Genomic DNA, 16,610 nt, shown 5'->3' with positions numbered 1-16,610 from the left:
GCAGAACCGGTGTGACTGCCTGGGCAGGTCCTGGTCCAGCCTCCATGGTGGGCCGCTGGTCTGGCACTCAAAGCAACAGTGCTCAACGTCGGCCTCCTCCTCTGGTCCCGTTGTGAACTGTGTTAAGAGTTGGTGTTGGGGCTTTTCTGGCGGCGCAGTGGTTGAGAGTCCGCCTGCCGATGCAGGGGACGCGTGTTCGTGCCCCGGTCCGGGAAGATCCCACATGCCGCGGAGCGGCTGGGCCCGTGAGCCATGGCCGCTGAGCCTGCGCGTCCGGAGCCTGTGCTCCGCGACGGGAGAGGCCGCAACAGTGAGAGGCCCGCGTACCACAAAAAAAAAAAAAAAAAGAAAGAGTTGGTGTTGGGTATTTTGTTCTCTTCTTTCCGGACTCCTTCGAGCCTCTCGGCTACCTTCTGCTTGGAATCCCTATGGCTCCAGCAAGTGCTCCACAACTGAACGGTTGATTCCAAACTGCCTTGTAGTGTTCCCCGATTGCTGTGGGTAAGGATGCCTGAGAGCTGTGTTGAGGTTTCAGAGGCTGAACTCAGCTGAAAAACAGTACCGTGATCGACCTGTGATGCCTGGCACAAGCTCGAGGTGGGGAGAACAGGGTGGGTGGTCCAGGTCACAAGCACCCGTGCACCACTTTCAGCCCGTGCCCTTGTCTCCACACTCCACCCTATTCGCTGTTTTTCAGAACCACGGTGGATGCGTAACCAGGCACTGGATGCCTTACAGCTTGGCTTCCGCCCCAGCCTTGCGGTTTATGCCTGGAGAGAAGGCAGGTTGACCAGGCAGAACACAACAGCTGGATGCCTACTTTCACTCTAGGGTCTACCCAGACCTGAGCCCCCTCCCTTCAACCTCTCTAGACATGGCCTACGATCTTTTCTAGAGAAATCAGAGCCTTCCCTGCAGTATTCAGTAGTTCGTTTCCACTGTGCTTACAGAGCCCAGGCTGCCGGGATGAAGACTGTCCTTTCCTGACAAACGTCATTAAGGGCAGCCAGATTAGAACCTGGCTTCTCTTGATGATTAACAAACAAGACCTTGATCAAGAGTGTTTACGCCTAACACGACAATGGCTCTGAAGCTTTCCTTGCTATGATGTTAAAATTTCAGAGGAGCTCTTCAGAACTGCTGGGAGGTCAAGGATGAAACAGATGCAGGGCCTCCCTGACAGCCCTCTTCTCCTCACTGCCCTTGTTTCCATGTTACAGGACAAGGAAAGGAGAGCACGGCCTGGTCACTTCCCAGCTGAAGACATCATCCTACCCTTGACCAAGAGTAATTCAGCAAGAGCTTCTTACCTCGATGGTGTCACACCCCGGCCACGGTATTCCTCAGTAGGGGTCTGGACATGTGGTATCAAGGCTGGGGTTTAGCTAAAGACATGAGGGAAGAAGCCTTCCCCTCTCTTCTCATCTTCACAACCGGAAGGAATCCACTCTTCCTAAAAGACATCCTTGCACTTTCACTGTAGGGACCAACATCTTGCTGTACACCTCCATCTGGTGTGGGAAGCAGCCTCCGTTCTCCTCAAAAGGTGGTGCCAGTGCCACTGGCAGCAGGGACCCTCAAAAAGGACTCCTCAGGTATCAAGGAAAGCTGACCGGTCGGGGTACAGCCCATCCCTTATCTGAGAGCCCTGGGAAACATCAGAGACACACCACTTGCTCCCTGCTCTTCGATCCTTCCAGATCCTTTCCAAGACTCCCGAGGAGCCGGAGCAAAGACAAAAAAGAATGAAGTTTGCTAAGTTTTCTTTTACCAGGACAAACCCATTTTCCAATTACAGTCCTGCACCATTTATACTCTCCTCCTCTCCGTGCTAGTTCAAGTGCAGACTCAGGCCAAAGAACAGTAATCACAGATGACTCTTACGAGCGCTGTTAAGTGACTTCCACATTCTTTGGAAGTGACTGTCTCAGCAGCAGTCTCCCTAGCCCCGGGCAATAAGCCGGCTTTGTTTGTGGGGCTTTTAGGTTTGACACTGCATTTCCTTTACATCAGAGTCACAATTCACCTAACTGCAGTTGGCCAGAAATGGGTTGTCTTCTGAGGGTTTTCAGTCATGCACTGAATTAATCATCGTTACCCATCATCTCCACTTCCTTCCTTAAATCACTGCAACCTACCTCAAAGGATGCATTTACAGACACTACACACACGCTTTCTTCCAAAGTTTGGCCATTCTTTGGTTCCATTGTATTTTCTGCTGCAGCTCTGAGCCGTGCACCGAGACACCCAAATCAACTTCAGCATATGATAAACTCAAGTTCTTGGCCTCCTGTTCTACGGGGGAATATGACACAAGTGAAGAATCTGAGTACAAAAGTTAACTGTTTTCCTACGGGCTAAAGTCTACACAGACAAAAATAAAGATTTCAATGTAAATTTTACTATTTTATTTGTGAAAAAACTACAAGCAGAATTCATAAATAGACATTTCTATTTAAAGCAGGAAAACGATAAAGTGGCTTCTAATAACATAGTCGTGCACATGCCAGTAACAGGAATATATTAACATCTTTTATTTGCTAGACAAAGAGCAGTGTCCAATATAAATTTCCCCCAAACATTTAAGACCTGTGAATTTCTGACCAGTTCACAAAACCACCGACACTTTAGCATGAAGAAAAAAAACAAACCTAACAGACTGTCAGCTCTAAAGACGTTACAGAGCAGGAACTTCCAAAAGCGTTATACAAGCTGTCTTTCTGAGCAAATGAAAAATATAGCTCGTATAATACATTAACAAAAATTCACAAGGTAAGATTATGTTTTGACATACTTAACAAGCATTCTCTATTTGTCTCCAACAAACAAAGCTAAGGAAATAATGTAACCATCTTTACACAGTAAATTAAGGTTACAAGTCATACACAAGAACAGAACTGCTTGCGCATTAAAAACTGTTCAGCTCCATTGTCATACTCTAAATGTCGGCTCTTAAACCATTTTCGGTTACATACAAGCAAAGGTTATTATATATTCAGCAATTAATAAATTTTCAATAATTTAAGATACGGTAGCTTAAAAAAGTAGACTGAGAATGGTCTTGATAAGGCAGGTGAAACATCTTAGTGGAACTAAACTCACAGAAGCTTCTGCCAATGTTTTGAATATCCAGATTGAAACTGAAAGATTTTGATTAAAATTTTTTGTGGGTGTCAAGATGTCTTTACCTTAATATTACTATTATTATTTTTTGAACTGCATGACTCAAGCAGAGCAGGTCAGATAAGCTCTGTGCGCGCACGCACGAGTGTGAAGGATTGTGTGGTATTAAAACAAATGGAAACTTGCAAGCGTAACACTGTGCGTTTGTTTGTTTTTATAACCTGCTTACTGTGCCGCTGAATACCAAGTATTTCCGGTCCTCTTTTAATATGTATCTTTATCACCTACACTAGTGTTTTTACACACTGCCTACTAATTGTAGGGCAAACTGCAAATGCAGAAAGTTACAGGAATTCCATTTCCAGAATACATGCCTGAGGGACATCATCAATTTCAGAAATTAAAAGCCTAAAGTACCTACCACCTCACTACCGTAACAGAATTACACAACAGCAGCTAAAGGATGGGCCCAAGAACATCTGATTGCTGAGAGCAGTCCCACCGTGCGCTGCAGTTTCTACCAAAATGGCCATTTCATCCTCTCACCTGTTCTAAAGCAATCCTCCCCCTTCCTTCACCCCTCCCCATTCTTTAATTTATTCTTTATCACGGAGGCAAAACTGAAAAACCAAGACATTGGCAATGACTCAATTAGCAGCCTCTGAGTAGCTGGTGAACCAGCTTTTCCCACTAATCTCGGGGTCCAATCACTTTACATGAAACTAATTTTGAAAAAGTACACAGTGTTTCTGAACAAAGTGCAAACCAACACTTACTGGTTTCAAAAGCAGTGCAACCCACATGAGTTTGGTGACTTTTAAATTTTTTAAAAAAGTTAATTAAAAAACTTAGCAATTCCTTTACACCTCTGGAAAATAAATATGGCTGACTAATTCACCCTCCCTGAGACCCTTAATAAAAGGAATATTAAAACTTTAGAAGGAATGTCTTTGCAATACCCCACTAATATTAAAATGTGGATTTAAAATTCATAGTCAAATCACTATGTATTCTATATCCTGATGCTTACAGAAAGCATCTGATTTCCTTTGGTTCGTTAATAAATACTTTAAAAATGTATTTAAAAAGGTAAGTATAGCTTGCATCCCAGATAAAAGCAGTATTTTAAAAAGAGGGGGCACATTGTCCATGCATTTGAGTATAGGACCACAGCAACAAATGGCACTGCTTTATCATCTATACCTTTGAGAACAGAATTTAAAAGATGGTACATTAGTGACTAAGGAATAGTTTTAATGTAAATGTGAAAGGAGCCTTCCTGTTGGCTACTCAAATCAAGCTGTTAATTTTTCTGTTTACTTGTTGCCTCCACAGACAGAAGTCACTTCTATTCTTAAGCAAACCAGGTTTTTCACACCAAAATGTGGCGTTTCATTACTAATCTGCTGCCCTCCCAGAAGTACCGTCAAATAAAGGAAGGTGACATCAAGTTCCCATGCTTGAAATGACTCTCAAGTCTATGAACTCTGCAGATATGAATGTAAGAGTCAAAGAGCAGACAGACCCTAAATCTAAACAAAGCAAAACAGAACATTTTTAAAATGAGGAGGGGTGGATTCATATTAGCGGTCTTTTTTTTTTCCCCCTTTTTTTGTTTGTTTTTGCAAGACAGTTTTTAAAAAGAGAGAGTGAAAAGAATCTTTTTTAAAAGAGAGTTTTACTCAAGCCATCTTTATGTTGAGGAAGAAAAAGATCACAGGCTCGCAGGAAGTAGGAGCTTTCCCTGCAACTCTGGCTGCCAGCACTTCAACCATTTATTCACCACTGAGTTCCTTCCCACAGCAGGGAATTGAGACATGTCTCCCAACACTGAAAAGCTCCATGTGGGGACTGGATGTACTGGTTGATAACCTTTGTTCAGTAAAACAACAAGACTAGATTTTAAGAAAGAAAAAGAATTCTCACAACTGAAGGGGTAGGGTAAGGGAAACCAGGGGAAGTGAGGCAAACAAAGTTCCATTAAACAAAACACCACATGCAAAGTGGAGACAAGGATTTGCTTCTTGTATGGACGAGAAATACAGGTTACACAGTTTGAATCCTAAAACTAAGAGACAATTTATCAATTTACCTCAGACATGAGTAGAGGTCTGGAAAATGGATGGAATTCGAGTTACAGAATACCATATTTTCATGAATGCTTATGTAAGAACAGCAATGTTAACATGTAACCGTAATTTACACGAATACTTGGCATTCTGGAGCTAGTTTCGTTACTTTTGACTGATCAAAGCCCTCCCAACTAAACCACTTGTGATTTGTCAGTTATTCCATCGCAAATGCAGGCTATCTGGAGCAGTCTTTAATTTGAGATCACATTGTTTAAAAAATATATATTTTTCTATCGTCCAGTACTCTTTAGACAGATGAGAAAGTCAAGTTCCCACGTGGGTTGGAACATACTTCACGTAAGACTGATTTTAACTTAATTTCAGCACTTTCATAGAAGGGACCGTCCCAGATCTGTAACTGTTCAATGTTGTATTCACTTCACAGTGTATCAAGCACCAGCGTTGCCATGGATTGGTTTCAAATAACCCTTTATATATAATTTTATATTTATATATATATAGTTATATCAAAACTGATAGTACATAGTATAACTGGAAGAAAGAACTAAACTTAAAAGGATATGCTGAAAGGATGGAGTCTGTGAACACAATAAATAAAAGCTCCCTCCCCCTCCCACCCCACTCCCCCCCAACAAAACAAAAACAAAAACCAGTTGTAATGTACATGGAAAATTGTGCACAGCAGATTTTTTTTTTTTATATAAAAAGTAGATTCAGGAGCACATCCAATTATAAATGATTGTTAGGAAAATCATATAAAACAATGGAATACATAAAAGTGTCAAGAGTAATCGTCAGGGTGCGAAATTCCTTGGGGGCCAGATGCCCATGGCAAGCAGAAATTATCCTGGCAGCATCACTAAGAGGTCGATGTCCACAGAAGATTCTCCAGGGGTGCAAGCGGCATGGGCAGGTGGAGGATGTGAATTTCATACCCTGATTCATAGTTTTCACAACTCCATGTGCAATTTCAGAAAGATTCATCATTTACTGCTGACATGTCGCCCTTTGGCGTGGAGGAACGGGAGGAACCCTTGTCTGTGCTCTCCGACCCCGAGCTGCTCTGGTTCTGCTGTTCTGACCCTGCACTGGAGGTCACTGTGGATGAGGAGGTCGAGGAGGAGCGAGTCTTTTCCTTAAAGTCTGTGATAATGACGGTGACGTTGCCCACAGTTACTGCCAACTGCTGTGCGGTGCTCCTGTCCACGTTTTTCAGCCGGGGCCTGAAAGCAACACCACAGGGGAAGAGCCCGTGAAATCGGCTACGGATGCAAAGGACTTCTGGCCCAACATCACCCCGCCACACACACAGACTGCAAGTCGCTGTGGCAATGAATCTAAAACGCCAGCACGGACACCAGCGCTTACTACCAAATCTGCCGACTAAGCATAGCAAGAAACGAAACCGCCAATCAGTTAGCAAAGCTTCGGACCACGGCAAAATTATGATCAATTTATCCTTCTCCTGTTTTGGACTCAGTGATATAAAAGCAGCTCATATCTATGTGCATGTACTTTGAAAGTTAACAGTCCCACCGCCCCAGCTCTTCACCCCACCCCTTCTTAGCCTACAAACCCAAAGGCACAAAACCACCCCTGACTCTTGATTATGAGCAGACGTGGTATGTCACTCTAGTTTCAAATACCTTGAGGTGTGATTCGTTTCACTGGTCTTTGTTGTAGCATTTGCAGACTGTATACTGTTCGCTTCGCTAGGAGGATCTTTCAGAATATCGGACTTTGGTCTAAATGGGGAGACAGAAAAAGAGGCATTTAAAAGACATCTTTGATTCACCTGCAAAATAACACAGTACTGTACTGAGTTACCGAAGAACTTACTTTGTTTTTTTGTTGGTATTTTTCTTGGTAACACTAGGACTAATTTCTTTATCTTTCTCGGGTTTCTCTTTGTCTTGCTTTTCAACCTTCTCCTTCTTCTCCTTTTTAGGGGGTGGTGGAGTGGCATACTGTTGGGCCACTTGCTGGGCCACCAGCTGAGAATTGATCCGAGGTTTCCTAAAACATTCAAGAAAAGATGTCTCATTATTTGCTTTTTAACTGTTTCTTTAATTTTAAAATTTTGGTCTCATAATTTTTAGGTATTTTATTACTGGTATCCGGCAACTCCAAGTAAATTATATGGTGTTTATTATTTCCAGATAGTATGGTTAAGTCCATAAAACTTTTCCTCTTTCAAATCCACTCTCCGTACATCCACCTTTAATGACATAAACACACGCGCTCACACAAACACACATATCCCTGTGCCGTCAAGACTTTCAGCCAATTAAAACATGGCGCTGCTCCTAGGAGTGCTGAGAACACTACTTCTTTTGAGCTGTCAAGAGTATACTGACTGACAGCTTTCAAATACTTCTGCTGCAGAGGGTTAATCTCATTTTATTAAATGGACACTGGTAATCCCTTGAAAAGAGAATGAAATTAGAAGTGTGACATTCACTCCTCAATCTAATTATTCCGACTTGGTCTGCTCCCCTGCTGCTCTGTGACTGGCACAGACAACACGTATCGAGCAATAAAAGGTAACTGTGGTTCACACGAGCTTCCAAGGGCACGGTGAAGACAAAGTCACTAAAAACATCTCAGACAAGTGATACATTCATTGTGCCATGAACCATTATGTCTGCACCAGTCTCCAACTGACACTGGCTCTTAGCACTATTGTTTACAAATTCTAAACGGTGCCAAACGCTTCTCACAGTGCATGACCATTCGGACACAAATGGCAAAGGGAGAAAGGAAAACCTAGGCGCTATTTCTATACAATATTAATTTTCAAAGACGTTAGCATCTAGATCGACACTTACAATATAATAAATTCTCCAAGTACAAGGTAGAAAACACATATCTAAGTGGGTTATTAATGAGGTGAAGCAACGACCTGCCATGATGTAATGATCCCCTTCAGACCCCACGTCCCCCTCTGTTCCCAACGATGAAGGCACTGGCCAGAGAAAAATAACTGAACAGACAAGGTCTGCCTCATCAATGAGAGAGCCAGTGGTGGAAGAATGGAAATAGAAAAAAATTAATAAAAAAAAAAAAAAGCCTACGAAAAACAAAACAGAAGTTTCTTTCTTAAATAATTCCGCCATTTTTTTTTCAAGAAAACAAAAAGAGTTGCTAGGTACAGGACACGCTGGCTCCTAAATTAAGCACAGTTACTGAAGCACCTCTTGGGAGGAGGTGTGATGTGGCGAAGAAGAAATACAGGACAAGGAGGGGACAGACACCTACTCCTTGACTTCATCAAGGCCAGCCTGCTAGGGGAAGACACTGGGTTTGTTCTGAGTGTCTCAGTGCTGGCTCCACAATAGTGTGGCTTTGCAGGAAACACAGCAACAAAGGAGCAATCCCAGAGCAAGTTTCCTATTGGTCTCCAGCAAACACAGGCCTTGGTTACGGCGGCATACGACGAAGCCCACAACGGGTACGGTCACCTCAGGCTGGACCACAAGCAGCCTCACATGCCACTGAGCAAGGGATTCAAAGATGTGAAGTGCCCCGAGATAAAGGGAGGAAGGTACTTAATACTCTAAACCCCCGGCCCTCAAGTGAAAGGTGAAAGGTAACATTCTTTTTTCACAGGTTCTAACAAAGGCAGCAGCAGCCATTCTAACACATTCTTCTCTTTCAAAGAGGAAGTGTATCTGTTAATACTTACAGAGAAGATAATCACCACTACAAACTATTTCACAAGTATTCACGGGGAACACAAACAGACCAGCTGTCTACAGGGATTACCAAGCAGTTTAAATCAGAGTTTAAACAAACTGTCATATACTAACCAATACTCAGGTGTCAAAATGAAATAACTCAGCCAAGTGAAAACTAACTAAATAAATAAAACTTTATGAAAAACTACACCTTGAGGGAGACTTTCAATTAGGCCAGTATGTGTACTTCACTGCATGGAAGTCTGACAAGAGAAGACAACTGGACACCAGTCCAAGACCACCTGCAACAGCGAGAAGAACCAATGGCATGTGGCACACCAGACGCTTGCCCCAGAGAAACCACCCCCGGCCCCATCACCAGGCCCACCCAGTCTGAGTTAGGGGGGCCTGCCTCACTCCAGCACGTCCTACAGAGTTCTATGATGTCAGTTAGCACGCCACACTGTAACTGTCAATCAAATGTAACACTCCTGAATGGCAAGACCGTGTCTTAATCAGCCTTCTCTGTGGCATTCAGCACAGTACCAGGTACCCAATAAAATTACCTACTGGATGAATAAAGGATAAACGAAAATTTCAGAGAAAGACAAAGTAGGATAAGGACTGAGGAAAGGGCCCAAGCTTTGGTGATCAAGAAGTCAACTGCCGACTTTCAGGAGAGCAAGCCACACACTATCAGGGCTGCAAAGAGGAAGGAACTACAGGATGTCAGAGGAACAATCTAGAGGCAGCCAACAGGAACCCTTTTGAGAACCGTGGTGCTGAGGTAAAGGACAGCCCTGCCACTGCAGAAAGGGGTCAGCAGGGTTTGAGGATATTTCCTTGGGAACAGGAGGCTTAAATCATGTTGTACACTGAAGAGGGAGAAAGACTGAAGGCAGGCAGAAGAGAGGGGTTAGCCATGGGGTAAAGGAGAGAAAGCATACAATCAAGAAAAGCGCTGGGGGCTTCCCTGGTGGTGCAGTGGTTGAGAGTCCGCCTGCCGATGCAGGGGACGCAGGTTTGTGCCCCGGTCCGGGAAGATCTCACACGCCGCAGAGAGGCTGGGCCCGTGAGCCATGGCCGCTGAGCCTGCGCTCCGCAACAGGAGAGGCCACAACGGTGAGAGGCCCACGTACCGCAAAAAAAAAAAAAAAAGAAAAAAAGAAAAAGTGCTGGGATTGGGATTGACATGTATATACTGATGTGTAAAAAACTGATGACTAATAAGAACCTGCTGTATAAAAAAATAAAAATTAAAAAAAAAAAGCAAAGCACTGGGAAAGGAACAGAGACTTTCTTCTGAGATGGGAGGGATGCTAGGTACTGGGGGATTATTGGCAGAATATGGGAATGAGAGATCAGAGGAGAGATCCTGAAACAATGGACATCAGAAGTGGTGCCTGGGTTGGTGAGCAGCTGGCACTACCAGCAGAACAGAGAGCTAGGGAAGAGCAAACAGGAAAGGAAGTCACCCTCGTCTCACAAACAGCCCCTAATGGCAGGCACCTGATGCACCTGCAAGCGGCTCTCAACCACCCAGACGCCGTGCTGATCCAAGATGGATTATCCCCTCACAGGTGGCTTGCCGAGGCCATGGGCAAAGCGTGGGCAACAGGCCAGGTGCCTGTCTCGTATTCCTCCCGCGGATGACCACTCTCTAACATTTCAGCAGGGCAAGCAAACCCTCAGAATTTTTCAGTGCATGCACTACAATCCAGCATCTGTAGGACAGTATGTACACACACACACACACACACACACACACACACACACACACACGGTGACATAAACTGCAATTCCTCAAATGCAGCACATGTGCACAACCGCATGGATGTCCTCACTTGTTCCTAAGAAAATGATGTCTGACTAGAATAGTGAAAGAAGTGTGCCTCCTCTCTAATGGGCAACCAAATTGAAACTTCACAAATGAAAAGGACCCAAGGCTCACTGGGATCAGATTATTACCAAGAAATATGGGATGTCTGCTAAAAGCACCTGTTTTGTTTCACAAGTACGTCTGTGTTCTCAACGTCCTCACATAACAAACTAGTAATTCTTCCATCATCACTTGCTCCTTCCCCACAAAAAACCCTCACCAACAGGTGGGAATCTATTATTTTAATTATTAGAGTGGTTTTTTCAAACTAGTTCCCCCAACAAACCCCACAGTCCTTCTCGGATCAGGGAACGGGGTGAGGTGGGGAAATGCACCGAATTCATTTTGAAATGGTGCACTGCTGCTCAACACAATGCATACCTCTGAAGAAGGTGAAGAAGTGAGAAGGGTCATCTGTGGGAGACCCTCCAAAGGTGCCACCCTGCCAGAACTGCTGTGGCAGCTCCTGCCATCCGTCCCCTACTTACTCCCAGGCCGGAGCATTCTGACGGCATGAGGATGGGAACGTGCCACCTCCACGGAGAGCCACGCACGCCGCACCCCAGCCGGCCGCGCTCTCCAGGTTAGATGCTGTGAACTGCCGTCGAGCAGCAGGCCAGGACCACCTCACAGCCAAAAGAGGACAGGCACACTACGGAGCCAGAGTCAGCACAGCATCCTCCAGAGCACAACTGATTGTCTCTGTTCTACCAATTAAGGAGACTGAAAGCAGAAAGATCAAGAACCTTGTCGAAGGTTCACAGTAAGTGGCTAAACTGGGATTTTTAAACCCAGATCCACCTGAACTTTTCAAAGCTTCCTCTTATTTATTTATTTATGTATGGCTGCGTTGGGTCTTCGTTGCTGCATGTAGGCTTTCTCTAGTTGCGGCGAGCAAGGGCTACTCTGTTGCAGTGTGCGGGCTTCTCATTGCAGAGCACGGGCTCTAGGCGCGCGGGCTTCAGTAGTTGTGGCACACGGGCTCAGTAGTTGTGGCTCACGGGCTCTAGAGCGCAGGCTCAGTAGTTGAGGTGCACGGGCTTAGTTGCTTGGTGGCGTGTGGGACCTTCCCAGACCAGGGGTCGAACCCGTGACCCCTGCACTGGCAGGTGGATTCTTAACCACTGCGCCACCAGGGAAGTTCCCAAAGACTCCTCTTATGAAAGTAACTTCAAATGAGTCTCCCCACCGTTTGTGTGTGTCGGGGGGCGGGGAGGGGGCACAGGGTACTAGGGATGGAAGACCCAGGTCGACTCAGGCTACGGTTTCAACAGATACCTGCCCAAGAATTCCAGCACTCTCGTTAGCTCCACCATCTTCACTGGGGTAAGAAGAGGACTACTTGGTTGTCCTTAAGGGGAGAGAAAAGGGCACGGGGAGAGGAGATGGCAAAGTATGTTTTCCAATGTCTTTTAACATTTCCTGTAAGGAAAGAACCCTTATCATGATATTTAACACTGCTGATCAGTGAGAAATAGTTACTTCCCACAGATTTACACTGCTCAGTGCAGTCTTTTAAGTGTCATACAACACACTGTATACAGCTCGCTTAATGGGCAGAATTTCCAGCATATTGCAGGACGTCAATTCTTCAATATGGAGCTGAGAGTCTGGGGTTCTCCAAAATTACCTAAGTTTCCCAACTAACAAATCTTAAACTGGCAATTAACAGCTTTCCCAATACAGGGGAAAACATCAGATCAAAGAACATGGCTTATTGCTTTTGGTGACTACGCCTCAAAGCCCATTAATCACCACCAACAAAAACAGACAAACAAAAAGCCCTATTTGACCAGAAATACTATACAGTATATAACATGGGGCCTGGTTTCCTTTGTAAGTACGTTTGCCAACAAAAGTTTTTTCCTATCTTCTTCAAAACTGTATTTTTTTAATAAAAAATTTTTAGGTTTCTGAAAATTGTTTCATACCTTTATTGCTGCTTTTCCAATAGAGTTTACCAAGGAAAATCTGCTGTGACATTTCAGTAATAGGCATCATCAGGAAATCTTGTCTATTTATTTACATTTGAACAGCTAATATTTCAGAGAAGAACTGATTCCACAAAGTGAAGCAAATCTTTATCAAGGGACATCCTTAATTTTTGACGAAGAAAAATTTCACACAAACACAAATGAGAGCAAAAAACAAGCTATCTTCCTGGATTGCTCTGGGGGAACATGGGCAAACCCTATGTTTTCCCCATACAACACTTTCCTTCTCCACTGTGTGCTCAGGGGAACCTGAGATCTGTGATCATTTCTCACGTGCTTTTCTGTATCTCAGCTCCCACAAAGAGAAACAGGACAAAGCCATCTTCTCGTAGTTCAGGCAACAAAGAGCAATAACAAATCTTTTTTTTCCCTTGATTATGTCCAGGTCTTCCTAAACTAACATTTGTGTGTTTTGTCCACTTATGGAATTCCATTTTCAGTTAAAATACCCTAAAGGCTCTGAAATCAGACAATCAACTTATCCATTAAAAAAAAAAAAAGAAGTACCCTGCAACTTACAAAACATCTTTGCCAAGTTAACTGACACTGCCCTTGAGTTCTGCCATCGCCCTTACCTCCCCCACCAAGCCCTTCCTTGCCTTGGCAATCTGTTGGTTGAAAAATTAGCAATTTCCAGGACTGAACTACTCTGAAAATGCCTGTCCATTTAGCTCACTCTACCAGGAGCCCACGAGTCTTTGAGATCACATCATGGCTCTGTAATTAAAAGGAGACTTCTCCACATGACCCATTTCCCCGTCCCTCCACTCAAAAGGTTACTCTACACATGCGCATTGGACTAACTAGGATGCATCTTACCTCCCCACCAATGACTGAACTACTGTATTACTGAGCCCCCAATACACGCGCGCACGCACGCACACAAACACACACCAGCTGGGAACACAGCAGAGTACTCTGCACAGCCGTTACCGACTAAAATATTTTGAAAATGAAATGGGAGTAGAAAATACACCCTCAGGGAAGCGGGTGGGCCAAATGTGTAAAATGCGTTATAAACTGCACTTTTTTTCTTTGCAGAAGTACCTGTTAAAGCCATAATTAGGGTAAATAAATCTGATCTCTGTCTGCATACAATATGTAGTCCAAGTTAAAAGAAGCTGCGAATCCATTTTCACGCCAGCTATTGCCTGTATTTAGCTCCAAGGCCATGTAAACGTTAAGATTCAGAGTCTGTCCCAGCAACACTGCCAACCACACACTACTGGCTCCTGGCTTCGGTGAGCGCAACAGAAAAGAGGCCCTACAAGAGCAACTCGCTTTCTGTTCATTTTACCCACCCGCTGCTGACCCATTGTAAGTTACATACCAAAGATAAAGCAGAGGAGAAATGCTGTGAACACAGAAGTCAGGATTCTGGCTCCAACATCAATGACCATGAGATCTCAAAGGGTGACACAAGACTTCTTTTAAACTCTAGACATGCACAGGTAGAACAGATTTGAAGTAATTAGGCTACTTTAGGGCTCTTTCCCCTCCACCTATACTTATATTTTAGCAACTACTGCCTCACTTTATCCTCAACAATTCTAAAAGGTATGTTACACAACCACTAGTATTCTCAGTTTAAAAAGAGAGAGAGGATTTGTAACTACACCAGAGACAATTAGTCTGGTAGTCTTTCAGTTGTACCATGCTAGGCTGAGAGTTTGTAACAAAGGGTGTTAATCTCACGAAAACTTCTGTACCTTTTCATATTTGATTCACTGTTATAGTACAGTTATTACTAAGAGTCACCCAGGTGAGTCAATCCAGCCCAATGAAGAATAACAGATGGGGAAATATGGCAGATAATCTAGTTTTGTAAGTAAGCTCCCAGGGAGTTTCTAGTTAAGCACTTACTTTGCCACTATTTTAAAGGGCTGATTATCTTAAGAGACCAATGGACAAATAAATATTCATCTGTTCAGTTATGGGAGGAAACCACAAAAAGAGCTCCAGTCAGATTCTTCCCTGACGCAGGAAACGTAAGACCTTGTACTAGTTGTCAGTCCCAGTGACTAGGATGCTCTTTCAGCTGGCTGATTTAGGCTCACTTCAACATTACTCAGACCTAGCTGGCTTTGCTTTGGAAAGATGAATACTCACGGCCTTCCTTCCCCAGAGCTGCTGCTGCCACAGAGTCAGGCCACGCTACACCAGGGTAGTACGAAACTTCTATGACCCTGTGACCTTCACTGCTACAATCATACACTGCGTGGCATTATTAAATTCTCTCTGCTCCCCAAACAGTATCTCTTCTTGCTGTTCTTTTCTCTCCTAAATAGTTCTTTGGCCTCTCAAGTAAACACCTGTTTTCATGAAATTTCTCAAATCTTCTAGAATGAGCCACTGGGTGGCCTGAAGGGGTCAGAGTTCATCTTCTAGGTTACTCTTTGCTGCCAATATACATCCTTGACTCAGGAGAACCACTCTGCCTTGTACCAGAAAACTAAAATTTCCCCCTTAATTCGGACTCCAACTATCAAATTAAAAAAAAGAAAAGAAAAAACTGTCAAGCCATCCCCTTTATTCCACTTATCTCTCCATCCTCACCTTCACAGGTAAATAGGGCGAGTACAGACTTTGGAGTTAGGACAGCCTTTGGACTTTATCCAGACTCTGCTATTGAGCTTGGGTAAATTACTCAAAATGGAAATGGGACCACACCTAATATAACAGGGCTGAAATCAAGATGAAAGGAGGTGAAGTTCTCTTAGCTCGTCATAGTACATGTACACAGAACATGCAGATATTCCACAAAATAATTCCCCTTAAAAGTAATATCTACGTTTCAAAGCACTAACTTTTCCAGCTGTAGATGCACCTACTACCCTTCCACAGACACAGGGAGGGAAATGGAAATATTTACAAATAAAAGAAGCTGTTAAGCTCTGCCCTATGGAAATGGCTCTAGAGACAGAAATCGCTCACGTAGCTTAGTGTCCTAAGTTAATCATGCTGGCTGGTAGCAGAGACAGCACTAAGGATCCTCACTGACTTAGCTGTCAGTTTTTCTGCATTACTTCAGACAGAATTTTGGTTTTGCAGATATTCCTTTTAAAGGAGAATGCCTTTAGGGGAGGCTGCCAGGACTTCAATTTTACAATAATATACGTGGTATTGCACAAACTCACCAGATACAACTTGGTTAGAAAACAACTGGCTCCAAGAGAACTAACACAAGCATCCTTAACAGCATAATCTGAAATGTTCTACTACAGATTCAAAATTATCATTGTATTCAAATGTCTCTTATGCTCTGAAAACACACTTACTTAAAAAGTACTTGAGCACCAGTAACTGTCGGCACTGTAACTTTTCTGCAACTCTGGAACATATGTTCAGAAAAGTAAAAGGAGCTACAAGTGGTTGAGGTTCTTGAAAACAAAACCCTTATTTTATAAACGAAGCTGGCGGCAATGGAGAGAGAGCCTAGTCCAGGTTGGTTCTTAAAGTGTGGTCCAGAGACTCCTGGGGGTATTCAAGAACCTTTGAGGAGGGTCTACAAGGCGAAAACTATTTCTATAATAATTACCTCCACAGTAATACCTGCCTTTTCATTTTCCAAAGACTAAATGACACGTGACATCACTGCTCTGAGAGCTAATGAAATGTATGTTTGTATATTCCTGTGTTCTAAACATTGCTCAGTTTTAAGTTCTGATGTGGAAAGTATCTACAGGTATAGCCAACATGAGCAAAAGCTACTTGGGGTCCATAATAATTTTAAACAGTGCAAGAGATCCTCTGACCAAAAAGCTTGAGAGCTGCTACCCTAGGACCATGACAAATATTTTACTGTGCAAGTCTGCTGCTTCATCACAGGTAAAGAAAGAAGAGG

General features: G+C 43.7%; 1 protein-coding gene across 1 annotated transcript in view; it reads right to left on the bottom strand.

Moving 5' to 3' along the window:
• Positions 1-6,186: 6,186 nt before the first annotated feature.
• RYBP (RING1 and YY1 binding protein) overlaps positions 6,187-16,610 on the bottom strand; it is a 72,867-nt gene continuing 62,443 nt past the window's right edge. Inside the window, exons 3-5 of the mRNA XM_065886068.1 lie at positions 7,056-7,232; positions 6,863-6,961; positions 6,187-6,439 (exon numbers count right to left, since the gene is read on the bottom strand). Coding sequence (XP_065742140.1) covers positions 6,187-6,439; positions 6,863-6,961; positions 7,056-7,232 — 529 coding nt within the window. The remainder of the gene's footprint in view (positions 6,440-6,862; positions 6,962-7,055; positions 7,233-16,610) is intronic.

The sequence above is a fragment of the Phocoena phocoena genome, chromosome 10 (assembly GCF_963924675.1).
Source record: "Phocoena phocoena chromosome 10, mPhoPho1.1, whole genome shotgun sequence".
Taxonomy (NCBI): domain Eukaryota; kingdom Metazoa; phylum Chordata; class Mammalia; order Artiodactyla; family Phocoenidae; genus Phocoena; species Phocoena phocoena.
Note: the sequence above shows the minus strand (reverse complement) of the source record. Positions and strands in the feature narration are given on the sequence as shown.